The 23,816-nt window shown below is 35.3% G+C and overlaps 1 protein-coding gene across 6 annotated transcripts in view; it reads left to right on the forward strand.

Moving 5' to 3' along the window:
* lilli (AF4/FMR2 family member lilliputian) overlaps positions 1-23,816 on the forward strand; it is a 561,135-nt gene that overhangs the window by 396,971 nt on the left and 140,348 nt on the right. For all 6 annotated transcript variants that reach the window (XM_081737944.1, XM_081737943.1, XM_081737942.1 and 3 more), the window contains one exon: positions 9,019-9,142. In XM_081737944.1, coding sequence (XP_081594070.1) covers positions 9,019-9,142 — 124 coding nt within the window. The remainder of the gene's footprint in view (positions 1-9,018; positions 9,143-23,816) is intronic.

Raw genomic sequence — 23,816 nt, forward strand, 5'->3', positions numbered from 1 at the left:
TATGCCTTAAGATATTAAATAAATCGTTAAGTATGGAAGAGTTTTAGAGTCAATGGAAATAGCTGCGGTATATATAAACGAAAAATATTTTGTAGTTTCAAACGAGTTTTACTGTCAGTTGCAATAATACAGGCCAGAAGGACGTTGTAACATGTTAAGAGTCCCTCGAAGCAGGCTTCCAAAGAATCCATCACACACTTCCAACGCTGTGGAAGAATGTATACTGTTGCAATTGACAGTGAAATCTGTTTGAAACAATATTGTTTTCGTCTTTTTCTTCTCGTGCTATATCTTTATGGTGATGTGTTCGTCTGTCTCCATACATGTAATATTTACATATGAACTAACCTTCCATTTGCATATTGAGCTCCTTCGTGGCTAAGCGGTTAGCGTACGCGCCTTTGGCGCGGGAGTCCCGGTTTCGATTCCCGGCGGGAGCTCATGTGGTTCGGATTCCACGTTAATCAGTAGGTCCACGTCTCATATAGCCTCGCTGCTGAACGGGACGTAAAACTCAAAATCAATCAATCAATCCATTTGCATATTAGAATTTTTTTATTCGTTATCATTTTCAAGAAAAAAAATAGTTGCCATGACTTTTGCAATGACCCTCGTATATATTTGTAAATATATAAGAAATTAATTAAAACTTTCTGTGAAATAAAGAACGTATAAAATTACGATTTATCGTGCGGAGAAGAAGAAAACTTCATTGACGACCATTAGTTATTCTCACAAGGCAATTAGGTTGTAGCAATAATTAAATAAATTCACAGTTTCCTAACATAAAATGAACAGGTTTGTAAGTGTTAGTCTCAAGGTAGTGGTGACGTATCTCCATATAAATGGAATCACAAGGGCACTCTGCTCTCTGCTCCCGTGATCCTCCACAATATTGTTTTTCAACTTCATAAATATTTTGGATATCGCTTAAAAAAAGATTATGGTAATGGTCTTCCCCCTCCCCCCAATATTGAAGATAGATTTGCGCCTCTGTGTATATACCGTTTATCTATATGTCTTAGGTTCACCATATTTTGATGTGGGTTGCCGTCTTTAAAAAAATCATGATATATTAAGGGCACTGTGAACCGGAAAAAGTCCCAAGAATTACTGCATTTCATCTGATCTGTTAATGAGCAAAGAACGAGCACGTCAGCTAGGACGAAGTATGCAAATATCGGATCCACTTATAGTGTAATCATTCTGCAACAAACAAACAAGAAAGGATTTTCCCTCGTATATATTCCCATAAGCTGTCATTTCTACACATTTTCCTCATTTCCGTTAGAAAACAAATATGATTCATATTCCTTGTCTTTCGGGGATGCGCAGTTTCTTTATATATAAATGGAAAAATTAAATCGTTGAGTTTTACGTGCCACGGTTATGCCTGTTAGGCTAAAGGAGACGGTGATGATGAGTAATGAATGAAATGGTGGGATGAAGAAAGTGGGAGGAAACGGGAGAACCCCGAGAAAACCCACCCACAAGGTGTTTGTCCACCACAAAGTTCACTTGGCGGGGGCTGGGATCGAACCCGGGACCCCAACCACCAGAGGTGAACGCTCTACCACTGAGCCACCGCGGCTCCTATATATAAATTGTATCATATCCTATCATATCTTATGATGTTTGTTTATTATTACTATTACTGTATTATTATTGTCAGGGCTTGAAAAATCTTGCTTGAAAGTACTAGCCAGCCAAAAAATCTACTTAGCAAGACCATTTTGCAGTCACGGTGTTTATAGAGCTTTAAAAAATTATTTTTCGACACGGTAAACATATCAATACATTCTTTTATTTTGTCTATTGCCGTCTCTCTTACAAATAAAAATCACCGTCTCCTTTAGCCTACCGGCATAATTGTAGGACGTAAAACTCAATGAATTCATTTTTTCATTTCAAAAAGAGTGAGACATCTGCTATTTATTTACGGTATTCTTGAATTTCTTGTGGATATGTCCAGCTCGATGGCGACCATTGCTCGCCAAATGTAAAAAGATACTCGCCATTGGCGAGCAGGCGAGTGATTTTTCAAGCTGCTATTATTATTTTGTATTAATGAAGTACTACGCTGTTTCCATAAGACTACAATGTACTTAATGTTGTTAAAATAAAGTAGTATTTTCCACTCCTTGTCCACTGGCATAATACAGATTTATTTAGTAGAAAACGTGAAACTAGCTTTGCGGACAGCTTTTAGCAGCGATCTTAGGACCTGTTTGTTGCAGGTGCGTGAGTGATGCGTATTACTTTCCATCTTGTTCTTTCATAGTTCCATACTCGTCATTTGTAATCCAGTTTTCTAGGAGGTGAGGTAGTGTGGTGGGGAATGGCTCATAGAGTGAGGGTTGATTTTCCATGATGATCTGAGCACCTGCCAACTGCACAGAACTCATGCTCCAGTCGTGATTCAGAGTCTGGGTTAATAGTTCGTTCCGTCCTTGATGAGGTTGTGTTGTATATGGAGACGAAACGTAAAAACACATAAGACCACGACTGTAAAACAGACACAAAATAAATAAAACAAGAACTTTTGGAATGATTCAAAAATGCATCAAAACATTGCGATCGTGGCCAATGATTAGTTCTTAGATCAGGGGCCAAAAAATTTTTGAACGGCCCTTAAATCGAGTTTTCGTATTTTTTTACTGAATAAGCACACCATACCGAGTCATGTGATAGTTTGGGTTTGCCTACACTGTATGTAGTTCTACAGATATAAGCCGTTCAAGAAAATTTTTGATTGAAATATATTGGATCTTGGATAAGGAGCCACAAGGTTTTTGAACGGTCCCTAAATCGAGTTTTCTAATTTCTGCGAAATAAGCACATCTTACTGAGTTAAGTGATAGTTTGATTCGGCTACACTATATGTAATTCTTACAGCTATACTTATGTTAGTTTGTTATGTTAGTTACTTATGTTACAGCTATACTTATGTACTACAATACAGCTATACTTATGTTAGTTTGAAGATAGTTTTGGGAAACAATCATACCCCCCCCCCGCACTGTATATATATATATATATATATATATATATATATATATATATATATATATATAAGGTAGAACACGGTATTTTGTCCAAAAAAAAAAAGTCGAAAGGTCATTTTGAACGGGTTTCGTTCAAGTAAAGAAAATGAAATTTTCTGTATGAAGTTATTACAAATCAAAACGAAATAACTTGTATGGGGTCCTTAACTGACGACGACTACTACGAGGAGAGTTTTGTGTCATTAATTTGCAATTCTGTGATCCTGCTAGTTCTTCTTTTATGTTACAAGCATTTTAGCTTTCGAATCATTTTTGACGAATCACTAATGTAAGGCGTAGAAAGTGTATTTCGTAAGAATAACACAACCTACTGAAGGATGAAAGTGAAAGCCTTGAAATATCGGGTAATTATTATACTTACAAAATAGAGGCCAATATCATGAAATGAGTTTTTTTTTCTTTCTTTCCTTTCTTGCAAGCGGAGACACTAAAGAAGAAAGATTTCACATTTTGATTATATTTAGTCTCTATGAAATTCGTTCTTGACTATATACAGGGTAGCCCAAAAGTAGGTATACAGACCAGCATCAATCAAATATGACATTTTAATTTATTAAGATAATGAATTTATTTGCTTTGGTTTGTTTCGAGCTTAACTTATAAGTGCAAATAAATTAAGAGTAGATAAGGCAGACTAAGTCAATACTAGTATGCATAACAGAGATAAATGATACGTCATGACCGATCAGTATGGGACTGTACGTACACCTACTTTTGGGTCACTTTGGACAAACACGTCATAGGGAGTTTTTGCTTGTGTACTTTATACGCTCAAACGCTTCATGAATTAATTTTTGAACATCTTTCACTTTGAATGTTGTAGTATTTCTGTTTTCATAATACGTGCATCGAGGAAAAGGAAATTCACTAAATAGACTTGGTCTAATGAACAGAAGTAAAACAGGAGTAGTGTTCTTTGGTCGTTTGAAATTTCTTTTCTTCATTGATGCTAAATGTGACGCGACTTCGCGTTGTAAGTGGGCTTTGGTCATTCATAAGTGATATTGTAACGTGGGGTTTGAAGCCAGTAGTGGTCTCATTTAGCCGATTCGTCCTGACCTTCCTGCCCTAACCCTAGACTTTAGAAAAAAAAAAAAAAAAAACAATAATAATTCTCTAGTACTGTTATCGAGAATAATATACAAAGTGTAAAAGCATACTGTGTAACATCATTCTAGTACGTGTTACTAGTATAATAATAATAATAATAATAATAATAATAATAATAATAATAATAATAGTATAATCGTGTACAGAATCAGTTATTAAATACGTGTAGTATTCTTAGATTGTTGTCCCCAGTGGGAATTGGGTAAGTTACAAATGACGTAGGAAACTTAACATTCTAAGTACTCGGACATTAAATCCCTCACTACTTAACTTGGAGAGCGCATAATTGCAGTGAATAGCATACGCAAAATGTCATCAAGGGGAGGATTGAAGCTTCCGTCATATTTGTGTAAAGATTTTTGTACGGTTTGTATATATATATCCCGTTCAAAAAGGGTTAAAACCCGGACTCCCACTTCACCCTCTTCACTGGCGGATGTCACTGATTGCAGTTGGTGTTCAAAATTGAACATCGTTATTCCATTACATTATTCGATAGTGGTGTGATTCAAATGGCGGCTATATCATGCATCCTCTGTCTCTTGTATTCGTGAATGATTTTGTCACATGACATTTTTAAATATAGCCATAAAAATTTCAGTTAATCTGTGACTACGTATTCCAAGGAGTGAGTAAGAAACAGTTCGAGATTCTAGTCAAATTTCGTTCTTGCTTATTTTTGTGACTATTAGGATTCTCATTTTTGGTTAGGAGATCCGGATTTCGGTTTCTCGATTGAAACTCAGTTAGTTCAGATTCTACATTCAGTTATAAATCAGTGGTACCCCTCCGTGGCTAATGTATGTGCTTTATGAGCGCATTGTCCTGGATTCGATACCCGGTAGAGATAGTCATCTTGGATACATATCCGACTAGTGGTTCGGACCCCAGTTTAAGCAGTAAGTCCCGTCTTTGTTGCCTGGGTGCAAATTGAAAAGCGGTAAAAAATTCCTAGCAACAGCTTAAATTAGTCCCCTGGTTTTATTTCTAACGAAGGTGGCATAAACGTAGATAGAATGATACATACAGTAGCATGTTACATTTGGAACTGTTGTTATAAGAGTAAGGAAGATACAATGCTTGTCCTCAATATATCTTTAGGCAGAACTTTTCTTCACAGCGCAGGGAAATGATTAAACTACATTGTTCAGTACAATTAATAAAAAAAAAAAAAAAAAAAAAAAAAAAAAAAAAAAAAAAAAAAAAAAACTAGTGCTATCGTATACAGTGTACAGGAAGAAAACGATATGAAAAAGTTTTTTATTTTTATTTTATTTTGTACAACTAAAGGTTATTTACCGAGTGACGTTCGGAATACCGTAACTATCGTTTATTTGAATACTTTCATTCAGTATTTTCAAACAGAACACTGCTGAAGGATTTTTTTTTTTTTTTAAGGGCAGAATTCGAGCTGCATCGAAGTACATAAATATTTAAGAGACTCCTTAAATGATAATTTCTCGATTTTTTTATTGTTGCTGTTGTTTAGGTCCATCCATTTAAACATTCCTATCATTGAAACCAGTCATCTTAAGTGATCGATACGAATAAAACTATTTGTAATCAGTTTTAAAAGTGATTACAAATAGTTACCCACCTCCACTTAACACATTTAAGAAAAATCAAAGAATAACAGTAGTAAGATGGAAAGAACGAGAGATTGTAATTACTAATTAGTGTCATTGAACTTGTAACCCATAATTATCAGTAAATGAAACCTAGTAGTATTGACCCCAGAATCCGACCCCTCTATCAGGATGTTCCGTGTGTGTGTTTCTTCAGAGCTTAAGCCACTAAGTGTTTTCTCGTTCAGCTCGTTGCCGGAAGCTGTAGTGAAAACATTGTGTCATTTTCACTGCTAATTTTATGTTTTTATACCTGTTAATTTCAGTTTTATTACGTAACATTTTACCTGAAAATGTATATTTTCGGTTAAAAATATTTTGAAACTTCGAGTTCGTAGGACCTATGATCCAATTTCCGTTTTGTAAAAGTTAAAAAAAAAAAATGTTCTGAAACTGTAATTTCGGATTCTAGGGTATCACTGTATATTACACATTTTAAAAGGACGATATTAACTTCAGCAGGAATGCATTTCTGTGAAAGCAAGAACTGCCAAAACATTTGACCATTTATTTCAACTAAAGATTACTTTTTGTCGAATCTCGGCGATCCTGTAATTGTCAGCTGTTTCTTGTTTGTTTTGATCTGGTTTGATTTTGAGTTCGGCCTTCCTTTCAGGAGCGATGCTGTATAGGACGTGGGCCTACAGCTAATGTGGAATTCGAACCATATGAGCTCCCGTCTTGAATCGAACCCGGGTCTCACGTCAAAGGCGCGTACGCTAACCGTTTAGCGACGAGGGAGCTGTGTTCCCTTTTCACAGAGTAATACCAATTGCATACACTTGAGGAAGTGAGTAACTTTAATTTACCAAACTCATTACTAAGAAGAGTTATTGGGGTCAGCTTAGTCATAACTTGACATTACACTATACAAGACCGTGAAATATAACTTTGACAGACTTCCAAGAAGTGACATTATCACGTATTTGTAGCGACGTATGTGATCATATGTGTTTTTTTTTTTTTTTTCATACCGAAGTTAACTATTTTCTTGCTAACGAATGAGCCAATATTATTATAGACATGGAATTTTCCAGGATTACTGTAAGTTCATCGCGATTGAGGACATCTGAGTGGCTAACACGCTGTGTCCTTGAACATGCTCATAGATTTAATCCCTGGTGGGAACACATTTGGATCGGATCCCACGGTAAATGATAGCTTCAAATCTTGTATAGTGTCTCTGGTGAAAAGCGACGTTAAGATTAAATCAGTTTAATACCAAAGTGTAGAAACAATATGTTTGCGCAGAGTTTGTTTATTATGTTTAAATAGCTTTGACATAGGAAAATTTACAAACGTTTTAAATTCAACGTATCATTTATGGTTGCTTCTCTAATTCAATAATTACATTAAATTGTTGGTATGTTGCGAAAAGTACCTTATTCGATCCCATTCATGTTTGAGGTAACGATACGCAGGTTATTCCTGGGCTCCTCGGTTTCATTCCACCTCCTTTATTTCACAAATTATTTTATCGTTCGCTTACATCTATCTACCATTTCCTTTGACGGCAGAATGTAATCGAGGAAATAAAAAATCATTTTGTAAATTAGGTTTTCCCAACCTATGTAAAAGGTTAACATCTTGAGAGTCACTTACTTGTTCAGAATTTATTAAATCTCAAAATATACACAGTGGAAAATTCGGAAACGGGAAATAAATAAAATAAAATCTGAAACATGAAAACATGTATATGCTAACGTGGTTGCATAACACGTCATTTCAGACTAGGGATAGGCAAAATCGGTTTGTTTTCCAAAAAACCGGTTCGTTTTTTTTTTACCGAAACCGGTTCGTTTTTCACCGAAACTGGTTTCGGTGAGAACTTCTGGAAAACAAAACTATTTCTGTGGAAACGGAATCGGTTTCCGGAGAACAACAAAACACTATTCTGGTCAGAAATAGCACAAATTTTGAAAAAAAAAAAAACAGTTTTGAAGAAAACCGGATCCGGTGAAAAACAGGTTTTTTGAGTTTTCAAACACCGGTTTCGGTTTCCCTAAAAACCAAAGATTGATGCTAAAAATTCGTCAGAACAATTACAAAAAGGTGATAACTTGAGAAAGAAATGTCAGGTGGAGGTTGGGTAGAAGAACATAGTCTTACTTTGTGCGTAGATTCAATTAGTGTAATAGTGGATATGAAATCTGCCAGTTTTTGGTTCAGACCTTTCTCTCTCGTTATGGAAGACCTCATGTTTTTCCTTCTATTTCTGTCACCTTTCTTCCACATCCACTGGTACATTAATGGGATCTAGGCTCAAAATAAGCACTGTATTCTTTTACTCTACCTTGATCCAATATTTGTTCTCAACTTTTTATCTCACTGTGACCAATTTTCGATAGACTATAGCTCCGAAATGACGCATTTTTGTGCACCCATGTTGGTCTGTATACTATCGTTGTTGTGACAGAAGTTACTAACTCCCTGAATCTGAGTTTTTGTACGTTAATACAGAAAATGAACTGGATAAGAGCAGTGAAATTGTGTAAGGGTAAGAACAGACAGAACATTAAAGGTATACTTGCAATATTTAATATTGTCAAACCGCTTTTAGCGATAGATTTCTAACTTTTAAAAAGCTATACTTCAAAACTAACATTTGGACTTAGTGGCATCTACCAGAACGACGTCTATATGTTGTTTTCGTGTAAAGATTAAATTTCCCCAAATTTTTATTGTTGTTTCGTAATACTGTATGGATCCTTTTTATGACTCGTTGATTTGTAGTTTATGTACTAAATAGTCACTAAATAGAACTCTCTCCTGGCTAAATTGTTCCCGCTTGTGTCTTTTGCCCAGGAGACGGGGATTCAGTTCTTGGTGGAAAGCTGGAAACTTACATGTTTTTGATTCCATGTTAAGCTGAAGGTTCACGCCTAAATGCTGAAAAGGGTCTGTAAAGAAATTCTCAACTAACTAAAAATATACCAACTAATACCAAATAAACACACAGACACACACAGAAACTTTATTATTATTTCCTTAAAACTACTTAAGTCCACAAATAAGGTCTGTTTTCTTTTTAAAAGATTTTGGACAGTTATAATGCATTATAATCATTAGTTGCTGTTGATATTCATCAAGTTTTGTATCATGTCACTTTTAAGTAATTAGTTGTTTGGCCCTTATTATCTGATTCTCTGTTGATAATATTCGTAATTATGTGTAATGTGGTTCATTGACTTATGGTTGTGTTTTTCTGACTTTTGCAGTGTGGATCGGGACCGGCTACGGGAACGGGAGAGGCAGGCGCGAGCGCAGATGTCCTCACAGGTTGAAAGAGAGGAATCGCTCAATCAATCAGGGGGAACCCCACTCTTTGGAACACCTTATAGGGTAAGTACTGGTAACTAGTTACTTATTTAAATGACTCCAGTCGAAGGATTATGCAGCGTGTACGTACTTCTCTGTAAAATCTTTTCTGTCGTATTGATTAAGCCGAAAGACTGATACCAATTTGTCACTTTGCAGTTCGTTTGCCCCTCGAAACTCAAGAAAGAATGAAAGAAGGAAAGAAAGAAAAAGAAAAGTAACATTCAAATGGACACTCTGATAGTGGACATTGATGACTAAGTTCGTGAATAAAGACATGTTTAACTAATTGTGTTGTAGAGCAGCGATTCTCCACAGATAATGTCCCAAATTTTAGAATGTAAAAATATATTTTGTATAGGAATTTAGACTGTATATTACATTTTATTTTTACCATGAAACGTTTAACAGTAAATTAACATCAGTAATAGACCTAAGTGTGTTGCGTTGTTGTATGCAGTGGTGTCTGCAGTCAAAAGGATTCGGAATATTTTTTCGATGGAATAGTGACCCCAAAACTTAACATTTGGATGTTCCTAATTAAGCAGTCAGTCAATAACTTCCAAGTAATTATGTTCTGTGGGACAGGTGCGTATGTTGACAGTAGGAAGAATTCTCACAAGATCTACTCTCAAAGGAAAGAGCCATTCCCATGTTGTAAAGGTGTTGGCCCATCGAGAGATTCTCTATAACTTTTATTTATTTATTTATTTATTTATTTATTCATTAAATAATTCATTACATCAAACTCCCTTCTTCATACTTCAGACGTGGACATAGTATACTTACTTAATGGACGTAGTGGACGTAGTATACATATATACTTATATATATATATATATATATATATATATATATATATATATATATATAGGTTAGGATTCAATTTCTGGACTATCTGCAAATATGATGATGTTAGCCCATCACGTATGAGGGAGACGTGCCTCAGCCCGGTGAATTGGGGACGACAAAAGGAAGCTGCCTGGGACCATTATGTGTTAGGTACTATTCCGGGATTTGCCTGATGGGAATGAGAAAAAAAAAACACAGGAAGAACTTCAGTCAGGATGGCTGGCCTAAAAAAGCTGTTACAATTTGCAGATCGAGTATCTCCATCGGAAATCGAACCCGAGACCACTCGCACCAAAGGCGAGAATTTTAGCGACCACAGTACGCGGGACCATTAAGGTAAAAAGCGAGATATTACATTTCCAAATATCATGTTCATATGTATATGCTAATTTTAGAAGCATGGCCTCGCTTGGATTCGATTCCCAGTGAAAATTAATTAATTAAGCACTAGCGAACACTGATTTCGCATAAACCGTAAGTAACGTGTACTAGCTGTTTAAGGCCTTTAGCACCAAGATGTTTAATTTTTTTTTTTTTTTTTTTTTTTCCACAGACGATTTTAGCGGCTATTGTTTGAATGTTACGTTTCAAGGTTTAGGTTTGGATCGATTTTACAGTGGAAATAACAATAAAACGTGGGAAAAAATTTTGGAAAAGTTGGTTAGGATCTATCATTTACAGTCACCGTCCAAGAATTTGTCTAGTGAAATTAATGGATTTCAAGATGGCCTACGCAGCATTCGATCCCGGGATCTCTCAGTTGTGTGGCTGGATTCATCTGTGCTTGTAAAATTCGAGTAGTGGATCTTTCGAATGTTCTTTATTCGAATATTTGAACAAAATTGGTTACTCGAACAATTGTTCGATTATTGAAAACAAATATTCGGGTATTCGAATAAGAGAAGAAAAAATACTTCAATAATTTCAACAGCATTGGATTCATCCATATTTACCACCGTAATATTTGTGAATGACCTGTGTATAAAATCAATAAAATTACGTCTTTGCCTTTCATTCTCTTTTTCTCACACCGGGCGAAAAAAGTATTGGCCGACTTAATATATATATATATATATATATATATATATATATATATATATATATATATATATATATATATATATATATATATATATATATATATATATATATATATATATTAAGACACTCGTAATTTTTGTAGTCATATCTCAACATTGTAAATTTTTATTTTTTCATATTTTGTAGGAAGAGTTTTAAAACCCGGAACCCCAATCCTTCTACGCCACTGTTTGAAAGAATGTTAATGATAATAAATAAATTAGTAGAGATCCATTTTTCATCATTAGTAGTAATAAAATAACCACGTACAAGCATTCCTGAGAGCAAATCGAGAATGCACACAGACAGAAAATTGGAGAGACTCAATGAAGTGCAGTTTAGGAATCAAGATTATTTTTCAGTTTCTTAGCATTGTATACATAAAAGTTAGTTGTTAATAGCTATGCAAAGCGGCCTGTTGCAAACAGAGGATTGTTTTTTCCCACCTTGCAAACAATCAGTTAACTGAAGCTAAGATAATGTATGGTTTACTGACTACATAACACATATTAACACTCGCCATACAAACCACGTTGTCAAAGCCATGTTAGCATAGCACTTATATTTTTCAAGTTAAACTTGTTGTAAAGGTTGTTTTCCATATCCCGTTCTCAGAAAACAACTTTTCTTCCGTGTTTGTTGCAGTGTGCAGCGTAATTGACAGCATATTGTTATTGTTAATAATATTTTGCAGCCTTACAGTTGTGTGTTTATCATGATTGTACAACGTAATTCATCTTAGTAATATCCCAGACAAGTAAAGATATCGAGAGCGTATTGCGGCTGAAGCATTGATCTTTACGTGATTTTCTTCTTGTGTTTTGTGTCTATTTGATTGGATTAAATTTTGTATGCTTGTATCCAGTGCAGTGTTCGTAGGTTTCTCTATGAAATTTCCCTCTACTGCCACAAATTTTTTCCTTTTCTTACCAAAATTTCTCTAGTTTGTATTTTCTTATATCTGAAGAACAAAGAAAAATTTATAGACATTCACGCTGGCTAATCAATCAACGAATTTCCCTAGATCTTCAGGTTTTATGGAAAATTCCCTTTTTGTCTTTTTGCTAAATTTATGTATGAAATTTCCCTACATTAGGGAAATTTCTCTCAAACTGCGAACATTGATCTAGCGGCAATACAGACTCAATGATAGAGCATTCACCTCCCATAATATAGGCCTATGTCCTAGAATGCGAGAGTTTGGGGTAGGCAAAAACTCCCGTACATATATAGATTTTCTCATGGTTATTCCTTTTCTTCGTGTTTTCATCATTTCATTAGTTCTTTCACTTTTATTCGTTTTTAGTTTATTTATTGTTTGTTTGTTGTAGCCTACATCAGACTTATTGTAAACCATTATATATATATACTGGGAGAAAGCCACAATGAAGAAGATAAGGCGACCAAAGTGGAAGAACGCTCACTTCTAGCGTTGGGGGTTCCTGGCTCCAACCCAGGTCATGTATTTTCGAAAACGATCGAGCGTATACGTACCAAAATTCTAGGAATACATAACTGGAACTTTTGGAAAAAGAAATAAATACTAGCTAGTATATTTATAAATTAACCAATATGCCACCATACAATACGTTTTCATTGTTGCACTTTAAATTACATGTAGAGAATCATGTCTCAGCGCAAGATGCACAAACTCCGAAATGAAGTAACATGCGCAAGAAAAAATCAAACTTTCCTTCTATACTACACGCAGAATAACCCGTCACGTTCGCAGTCCTGTTGTGAACATGACGTGATAATGGAATGTATATAAGCAAAGGAGAAAGCAACCGGAGAGTTTATTTAAAATTTAAAGAACATTTCTGGTGACTGTAATGCAACAAGGAAGAAAAGAAAGCAACGGAGCGATAACATTATTCTCAAAATATTATTAAGTATCGTAAGGAGCAATAAACAACGCACAATATTTGGTAGTGCACGCGCTCCTGTGAAATGTGTAAGTCGACGCCACTGGATTGATTTGTGATGTTGGTTGTTGTATGTCATCATTGGACAGTATTATAGTGAAACAACAATTCAAGTTTTAAGAATCAGTGATAAATTTGGACTGTGTTGCTATAACCATACTGTGTACTGTTACCCCGCTAATGCCATAGTGAAAATAATAATAATTATGGTTGCGAAACATGGTCACTTACTCTGAGGGAAAAACATAGACTGAAAGTATTTGAGAACAAGATCTTGAGACGAATATTTGGACCCAAGAGGAACGGGAATGGGGAATGGCGGAAACTTCATAACGAGGAACTACATAATTTATACGGTTTACCCAACATTGTTAGGGTCGTCAAGTCTAGGAGGCTTAGGTGGGCGGGTCATGTAGCTAGAATGGAAGAAAGTAGAAACGCTTTCAAAGTCTTGACTGGAAGACTAATCGGAAAACGACCATTAGGAAGACCTAGGCGCAGATGGGAGGACAATATTAAGATGGATCTCGCAGAGATTGGAATACAAAGTAGAAACTGGATGCAGTTAGCTGAGGATAGAAGTCAGTGGAGAGCTTTTGTGAACGCGGCATTGAACCTCCGGGTTCCATAGGCCATAGAGTTAGTTAATAATAATAATAATAATAATAATAATAATAAAGGTATACATCAGTACCACTTTCATTCTAATGGATGACGTGGTTGTCATGGTCAATTTTAGGTTTACGTAAAAGTTAGGTTTTCTTGGGGGGAAAAAGCGTATAAAGATTTACGTTCACCCAAATCATTTTGTTCAGCTTGAGGAGATCTATTATTTGGGTATATGTCTCATCTTGGTACTAGGGGGAAAAAAAAGTTAAACGCTAATATTGTCGAATTTAATAGTGAGGTTAAGTCACTTAAGTTTGATGGAGCAGTTTGACCTGAGTTTGAGGGTCCGCAAATGGTTTGGTTAAAATCAGCCATGCGGAACAGCCAGTCCCTGGGCCAATCTCGGCCCACTGTAACCTTTTGTCCGGCTCGCCTGACCTCTTATTGAAAATATACGTACATAATATTAAACTGAATTGAAAATATTTTCTGGATAGCTGATATCCACATTGGAAAATATCAACCGCGTTGGACATCCAATATACCCCGAAACGCTTGAGAGACTATAGTTCAGAACATGAAGAATCAAATTCCCCACTAACATGATAAATAAATACTTTTTTTTTTTTTTTTTTTTTTTTTTTGCTTTTCTTTAGTAAATAAATATTTTGGTTATCGTTATAAAAGTTTTTGGACTCCTGTGATGAACGAGTTTATTCATTAAATATGGCCATCCGATTGTTACGAAAATGTTATAGCCCTACATTGACTCATACGGCCCTTGACCAGTAAATCCTCTGTGGAGCTCCTTCGTGGCTATGCGGTTAGCGTACGCGCCTTTGGCTTGGGAGACCCGGGTTTAGTACCCGGCGGGAGCTCATATGGTTTGGATTCCACGTTAATCAGTAGATCCGGTCTCATATAGCCTCGCTGCTGAAAAGGGCGTTAAACTCAAAATCCTCTGTGATTTGCCTACCGCCTGTTCCAGCTTGCACATACCTGGTGAAAATGTTCATATCTGATTGTAGACTAACTTAATTCAATGATAGAGGTATTCAGCTAATTCTATGTGAACCGAAGATTCGATTCGCATGTTCAAACAATGTGGAAGTGGATTAGATTTGTACGTGTGGTTTGGTAGGTGCACATCTCATTTCCTTGTGCTTTTATTATTCCGCCAATATTAATGTTTATGATTAATTATGATTTGTGTGCATGTAGTTAATTGATTCACTGATTATAGGGAACTACAGATCTAAATCTTACTCTAGATTTCATTTCAATTAGTGATTAAGTGGAACAGAACTGATTGTAAGTTGACGAGATCGAACTGGCGTTTTAGAAAAAGAAAAAGAAAATCTAGATATTGCTCAATAGAGTATAACGTTGGCATGATATAGAGCACAACGTGTGGCATTCTTAGTTGAACTACTAGAATTATTTAGTAGCTACTGAAAATAATCAATAAGAAGGCATTCTTCATTGTGTGTGTTACATAGTATGTACAGGGTACCCAGCGATCTTTCAAACATGTAAATTGTACTGAAATATCGCTCTTAATATACAGTAGTCATCTACGTTAGGGTTCCAGGATCGCACAGAAGTGTGTGTACGTACAATGAAGGAACTTTTCATGATTGCACCTATAAACTAAATTATACGCGGAAATTGAATTTACTTGTGTGGTTTCTGAACAGTTACCTCAATTCATTGTGTGAGGGCATGAATTTACGAGTGTAGCTTCGTAGGAATTATCTCAGTTCTTCTTAAAAATAGAAAAAAAAAAAAAAACACTACCCTTTGTTGGCAATTTTGAATGTGGAGTTTTTTTTCCCCGCTAAAGTAGTAGGTGTTATCCTCTGACCATCAGTTTCTTGCAAGGCGACGTTAAAGAAGCGCTAATGAGTAAATGGCAACACGTGCCCTCCATATTTCCAATATATCTTGTAGGGAGCAAAATATTCAGAATAGTTCCAAAGAGAATAGGCCTAGTTCCCACGTTCAGATAAGTTGAATCTTAATTAGACAATTATATATACCATTGTTCTTTAGTATCGATATTTCGATATTTGAAAATGTTGATCGATTGATCGAGATATCGCAGCTCTAGTGGCACACTAGTAGGAAATTCGAGCAGAATATTCGCGTTCTACAAATCGCGGATGTTTGCAAACAAATTCAATATTTTCGTTACAGGTAATATGTCAATTGAAGTAAGTGCTAAATGAAATAACGTTATGTTAATCTACATTTTTTTCTTTCCACTTTTGCAGAATACGTTACAGATAGAACGGAAGTAGGTTGAGAGAAAGAGAAAAAATCGGTAACAGGTATGACCCGTACGCGTCTACTTTGTAGTAGTAGGAACACAGCTGTGCATGTGGCAGCTGTTTGAAGTATATCCGGAGGTGTTCAAACTGTTTATTTTGCGTTTGCTTGATTCAAGTTGAAAGAAGCACCTGCACAAAATCCGAATCACCCAGTTAATATTTTTAAGTCGTGGTCGTCTCGTTTCATCAGAAGACAAGAGGAAGATGTGCCAATTGCGTTGGTTCTCTCTGAAATAATTCTTTCTTAAGATGTATTCTATGAACAGTTTTGTTGAAGTAGCCACTTATCATAGGAATAAATTATTTTAAAAATTGGCTCTTTGTATAATCAAATGATTGTGTGCGCTGTTTGGATGTTCTGTTATGCCGGCTAGGCTAAAAGAGACGGCAATGATGAGAAATGAAGGAAATGGTGAAATGAAGAAAACGGGAGAAGCCCGAGAAAACCAACGCACACGATTTTGTCCACCACAAGGTTCACTAGGCTTGAGCTAGGATCGAACCAAGGACCCTATGCACCAAAGATGAACGTTCTACCACTGAGCTACTGCGGCCCCTTTTACGTAGTTTTTGTCTGACCCGCTATGCAATTTCAGATATAGCTCTGAATTCTCAAATATTCTTCTTTCTCACCTTGACCATAGGTTAGTGAGCAACATGGAAATTTTAAAACTTTTTTTCTTGGTTTTATACTTTGATAGCCTCTTCTTCTTCTTCTTCTTAATAATAATAATAATAATTTATATTTATTTCCAACAAAACTTGTGATACTATTGTAGTGCAATATAATTTTCTTGACTAGCTTTGTTCCTAATGAAACCTAAATAAGTATTTGGAAGTCAATATTGTATACTGAAATAGCATTTTGTACTCATTTTTGATACTTGTATAAAGGACGTTGTTTGATCGTTTTCCGTGTTGTGTTTCACGTTTTATTTGAATATTAATCTATATTTAAGGAAATAGATTTTGAGAAGGAACTTGCGCAGAACGCCATAATGCGTCCTTGTCAAATTTGTACGTTTACTGTGGTAGACACAATAAGAAAATTCCTGGATTCTAGCGTTGCAGTTCGAGAAGTGGAACTTACCTGTGAATTGTCGTAAGGATCATAAACTAATTTCTCCAGTACGTATCTACGCACAATTCCATGATTACTTCCTTTATTATCTGCAATCAGTAAACACTCGACACTATCTGGCAACGCCGTACTATTCAAGAAGCGCTTTGCATAGCACCGAGAACACCTAGTGACCCACCTTAAGTCCAAAACGGCAGTTGGTTTTGACGGACTTCCCTCCTATATTGTGAAGGGTTGTGCTGATATATTTAATTATCCCCTATTAATTACATTCAATTTATCATTAAAAACAAACACTTTCCCAGACAAATAAAAATCAGCTTTAATTTGTCCAATTCCAAAATCCAACAATAGTCAGGATATTACAAACTTTTCGATCCATAGCAATATTACCCGTTTTTGCCAAAGTATTTGAGCATATCTTGTATCGGCGAATCTTTAATCATGTCAAACTGGGTATGTCAATTAAACAGCATGGCTTTATTCCACAAAGATCCTCAGTAACGAATCTTGCAATCATTACAGGTTTTATAGCGAATTTATTGGATGTAGGTAGCCAAGTCGATGTGATTTATATTGACTTTGAAAAGGCTTTTGAAAAAATTAAGCACAACATATTATTGGAAAAATTGAAGCTTTTTTTTTTTACTTTACTTTCTTTCCGTCCTTAATTAAATTCTTCTCGTCATATCTGTCTAACCGTAGACAATCCATTCTTTTTAATACATACAAATCTAAAGAATATATTGCATCCTCACCACTTCCACAGGGTTCAAACTTAGGACCATTGTTATTTCTCTTGTTTATTAATTACTGCATTCTTGACCATGAAAAATTACTCTATGCGGATGACCTAATATATATATATATATATATATATATATATATATATATATATATATATATATATATATATATATATATAATATGCTAAAATCAATTCTCTAAACGATAACATAAAACTGGAGTAAAGTGTAGATCATATTAGTAACTGGTGCTCTTCTAATCAACTTGGAGTCAATGCAAGCAAGTGCAAAGTGTTATCATTCACTAGGAGCAATCACTTTTTCACTTTATGCCATTAATAAATATGTAGTAAATAGTCATGATTTAGTTCAGGATCTTGGTGTTACGTTTGATGCTAAGTTAACATTTGACAGTCACATTGCAAATATAACAAGTGAAGCATTGAAACTATTAGGATTCGTAATTAGAACAGGAAAAGAATTTAAGAACTCTTCAGCATTACAGAAGTTGTATAATGCATATGTTCGTTCAAAGTTAGAGTATGCGTTTACTATTTGGAATCCATCTCAATTAAAAAATCGTAAGCAATTAGAAAGAATACAGGGAAAATTTTTGAAATTACTAACCTACAAAGAAACTCACAATCGATACAAAATATACAATCGATCAGTGAAAACGGCATCTTTCTAGAGCGTGTGGTTTCCGAGATATCATTATCAAAAGAATAGGCCACAAACAAACTTTTCTTGACCACAGACATATAAACCTAGGATTTTAATAAATAGATGCAAATAGTTACGTTGCTGTGTATTAATACTGTCGTTTGCTTCGATGAAATTCAACAAATAATCACAAAACCAGCTAATTGAGATTTAATTTTTAGAATACAATACCACACATGGTCGCTATTAGTTATGACGATGACTTCATTATGAATATTTCATAATACAATAGCTAATAAATTCCAAAATTATACGAGAATATCGTTTTCTTTTTCACCCTTAATCCGATAAGCCGTAATTGGGTTAGTGACATATATGTATTCATACATCATTCAATGGATGCCATCCCTATAGGAATGCGTCTCGGAAAGCAATTTGTTATTAATTGTCACTTAGATAGTAGTAATTCTTGTATTGCGTGTTTCCACTGCCTTGAATGAAATCTACGGCGTTCTTCCAATAGAATCCGGCGATTACACCGAGGGAGAAGAGAATTGCTGTACCTTTTGAATTCTTCTCCCTCTTCTTCCCTCGCGTCCTTGTTATGCCGTGAATTCCCCCTCAAAGCGTACGTGTCGACCAAGCGAGCGACCATATTGATTTCCTGGCAGTCCAAAAGACGAGGGGAGGTGCTACAATGATCAGGAGTAGGAGACACGAAAAACCGACTGCTTTCGAGAGCTCCACGCGTTTTGTTTTTATATAAACACCACTTGCACCCATTTAGCGTTAAGGATTCTTTATTATGCACATTAATTCCTTGTTAAGTTAGTTACAATTTATGAAGACCGGAATAATAAAGCGCGGGATTTTTAAAATACCCTTTCAAAACAAGCGCAAATCATAATGGTGGTTAAGCGATACATGTGTGTAGTATACGATGCGTTGTTAACAAGAATCATTCAGTTAGAAACTTGCCCTCAATTCCCTAGTTGTCAATAGGATCCCTAATATATTAGCTTTGTTGTATGATTTGAATCAGATAGATGGAGATCTTGCCTTACACTGTAGTATTTTTTCTTTAACCGCTTTAAGTTGTACTTTTAAAGGTAAATTGTAGACTTTCAGTAAAGCAGCTACAGCATCATCCCTATTTATCCTAGGATCATGGTTCGTACCTCATTCTCTTCAGAATAGATCAGCCTTTCAAACAGTGCCATCCACATTTCCCTATCATGTCTCTGAGGCTGGAAATTTTGAGAGAAATTGAGATTCTTTCTGATTTTTTTTTTTTTAAATTGAGCCCCTCTGGACCCCTCTGTGATAACGCACAGATCTCAAAATCAACTGAAAAATAGTAAGGGATGTACTAAATGTGTACAAAATTCCAAACTTCTATCTTGAATAGTAAGGACGGGGGGAAATATTTACCAATGAGCCTTACAATGCCCCAGATTACTCCAAAAGATCCGATGTAATAGAAAAATTTCTTGAGGCTTCCAGATTATTGTAGGGTCATGATTCGTACATAATTTTCTTCAGAATAGAGCATCCTTTCTAACGGTACCGTTCACGTGCAGGGTTTTAAAAAACCGGGTATTTTTTTAAAAAAAAACACCTAGGCAATTTTTTTTTTTTCGAAATATTTCAATGTCTTTGGGCGTATGGGTTGATCTTCCATTATGGTCTGTTCACCCACCAAGTACACTGGATGTAAGTAGCAATTGTGGGTTCGGAGCCCACGTCAATAGTGAGTAGGTCATGTTCTTCATAACCTTAGCGCTGCATACGGATGTGAAACAACAACAACTCTTCCGGTACATGTGATTATAGATTCAAACTATATGAGGGATCAGGACTCCACAGATCTAAAGTAAAGGGAGGGAATTTCATGACAAAAAATCTAGAGATGTTATATAAAACATTTCTGTAGCAAAGTCATCTGCTGGAGTTAACAAGTCCTACAACATTTCAAGTATCTCCTTATAAAATCCTGCAATGAACTTTTATATTAATTTCTGACAGTAGACATAACTTCACCTTTATGCACTTTACTACCTAGGAGAAACACTTTATGTTTATGAATTACCGGAGTTTAAAGCAGTTTCCGAAACAGTAATGGCCCGCGAATAAAAACGAGTTTTAAAAATGTGATTTGTTCCTTTTCTTAACTTCATTCATGACAGTTAAAATGAAGCTGGCCTTTGGAATATATTGAATTGACACTTTTAATTTATATATTATTCTTTAACCTTTTGACTACAAGTCCCATTCTGCAAGGTAATGCCGTTGGTACCGGACTGATAAAAAATATATTTATTTTTTGTCGTTACTTTCAGTGTAGCTTAGGCTCTAATTGCTCTAGACGCAAGGAGCAGAATACGCAGAATAGAACGAAGAATAAGAAATAGCATCTTATGCGCGTTCAGTGAACCGTAGCCTCAGGGATAATGAAGGAAAATGATCTCCAAATATGGTTCTCATTTTATCCTGGCCCACAGTTTAATGTAAATTGGACATTGCTACTCTAAAGTATTGATATTTGGATCAGTCTTTTACATGAATGGGGATCTCCTTGTTCACCTCAACCATAGGTTGGTGGGCAACATGGAAATTTTAAAACTTTTATCTCGCTTGGGAGAGCCGTTTTATAGTTTGATAAGGGGTATAGTACCTTTTTAAATATAGATCCTTGATAAATATGCTCACATCTTTCGTTGTTAAGTGTTTCAAATAATATTTCTCAAAGACAGACGCGGAACGATTTCTTGTCTCGTAAATTTTCTAGAAGTCTCGTCTCGATTCTCGAAAAGGTTTCCGTGTTTTGTCTAGTTTTGTAAATTTACGTACAAATTTTTGCCCTGACTGTGTTAATCATAATCCTATCGCGTCAGGAGAGTTCAACGAGAGGGTGATATAACTACTTTTGAACCATTTTTATTATTAAACTATATTGTGTATCTTTTAAATGTTAATAAAAATTCTTCACAATCTTCACCAATTTATAGTTTTTATACTTGAGGCGTGCTGGAAAAGTTTTAGCAAACTACTTCGAGAGAATAGGCCTTTCTATGTATAAATTATCTTTCATTGTTTATTTAAGCCTATTCGTTTATTTGGCACATAATTTGAATTAGTATCTCAGAACGTGTTGTTCAGAATATGTTAACAGCTCCTTCAGGCGACACAAATCGCTCACCATGCATGTGTAAGAATAACAAGAAATCATTAGGTGTTAAATCAGGGGAGTACGGACAATGAGTCATTAATTCCACATTTTTACTACAAAAAACCAACAGTTGGTATGCTCAGTGGTAACTGACGTTTTGATGGTGGTTAATGATGTAATGATTTTTTTTTCTATGCAATTGATTGATGACCTCTGGCAAATAAATTGCTGTATACGACTCAGCATTCGATCTTCTAAAGCTGTGGTTGCCGCATGTCCGGCGTAACCAAAGAAATAAGCAACAATTTGCTTGGCAGTACTTCTCGAGCGAATAACTTTTGTTGATTTCGGTTCACTTTGAAACATTTAAACAGTGAATTGCTGTTTAATTATGTATGAGTAGATTCGTCGCCTGTAACGGTATAGTACACCAAATTTGACTTACCTCGGTTGAATATTTTGAGCATTTCTTTACACAAATTGAGCTCCAACGGCTTAAAATTTCCCATATGTTCAGTTGACTGTGCAAAATCGTATGTATTCCATTCATTTAGTGTGCAGGAAGCCTAAATCTCACAGTATGTCTGTCACATGTGTATCTCTGAACCATTTCACGCACAACATGAACATTACTGGAAATAACAATGGATGACCTTCACGAAATTCGTCACTGAGAATTGCTTAAACACACTGGAATTCGGAAGACCAATGGTAACTTATAAATCTTATTGGGTGGTACTTCTCTCAAAAACTAAATTAAATTGCTTGGTGGATTGTTTCAATGTTAAACTACATTGATTTGAAATAATAAAACATGGTTGCCCGAAAGTGTTCACGAAGAATTTCCATTTTTCACAAGAAACTGCTGTATATTTATTAAGAAAAAAAAAAAGAAAGAAAAAAAAGCTAGCAGACCACGATCTTGTTTGCACATTGTTTTTATGGGTTATCCACTTTCCATCATTCGTGATCAACCGCTTCAGAGATGGCTTCAGTTCGTATGATTTAGGAGAGATCCGCAGGTAGAAATTCGACCGAGTAAATATTTTTGTCAGATCATGTAGTCCAAACGTTGAGCTTCTTTTTGTAGCAGACTTTCTCCAAATGATTTTAATACTGTTTGGTGATAAAAGTTAGGTTATTGGCAATGCCATGATTCCTTTAAAGCTGGTCATGCTTTACTTTTACCAGAATATCATTAACTATTCCTGTGACTGGTCACCCACTGCAAGAGGCATTTAGAACATAGAAATCTCCACATCGAAAGTAGCGACTGAATCATTTTCTTGGCTGTTGTTTTTGGTAACGTATATTGCCTATAAACAGTACAAATTGCTTCACGGATCTGCACAAACTTGCGTTTTTATCGAAATAAAATCGTAAAAGTGTAGCGCAGGTTTACGAAAAATTTACTCATTTTCATAGTCCATAGCATCTGATTAGAGTAATTTCAACATTTTTGTACATCCATTAGCTTCAACCTATAAGTTGTCACATGACGTTACGCCTGACCTGCTGCGTCTCGTGTACTCTAAAATTTGGGACACTAACCCCACCTCTTGCACAAAAGGCTGAAACACTTCAGACTACCTCTAAGGAATAGACGCATTTTTACAAAGAATTTGGTAGTATAGAAAATTTCGTTTAATTGTGTGATTAATAGACACACACGAGAGGATTAGAGAATACAAAAAAAAAAAAAAAAAAAAAAACTATCGAGTCTCATATTTTTATTTGGTCATTTGTTTTAATCGATTATGTTGGTGTTTTCCTTTACGAATATTGGTAATTTGTTTTCACTTCGAATTTTTGTGTTTAAAATCTTGAACTTTCGTGCTATTGTATGGTATACTAATCACCATACAAATAAATAAATTAAAAATCAAGATTGATTATGTACAGTTAAAAACTCTTTTTTTAAAATCGTATTTGACCTTGGTCTATTTCGAGTTCCATCAAGATCAACGAATAAACTCAAGTAAATTAAGACGAATGATGTCACTGAAAAAAAAAAAATTACAAGCAGCTATTTCAAATTCGCATTCATCTTTTGTATCCTCACACATGATAATCTAAAACGACCTCACTATCTTAATCAATAGTTCAGACTTGTTACGTAATCCTTGCGCAATGGAACAAGTAGAGACGCATTCATGTAACGTATGCAAGTATTTGTAATCAGCTGTATAAAATGCTTATGGTCATGTTTAAGATAAAGGAATGGCAGATATCTGATGAAACGT

Source organism: Thermobia domestica, chromosome 14, assembly GCF_964235325.1.
Source record: "Thermobia domestica chromosome 14, izTheDome1.hap1.1, whole genome shotgun sequence".
Lineage (NCBI taxonomy): Eukaryota > Metazoa > Arthropoda > Insecta > Zygentoma > Lepismatidae > Thermobia > Thermobia domestica.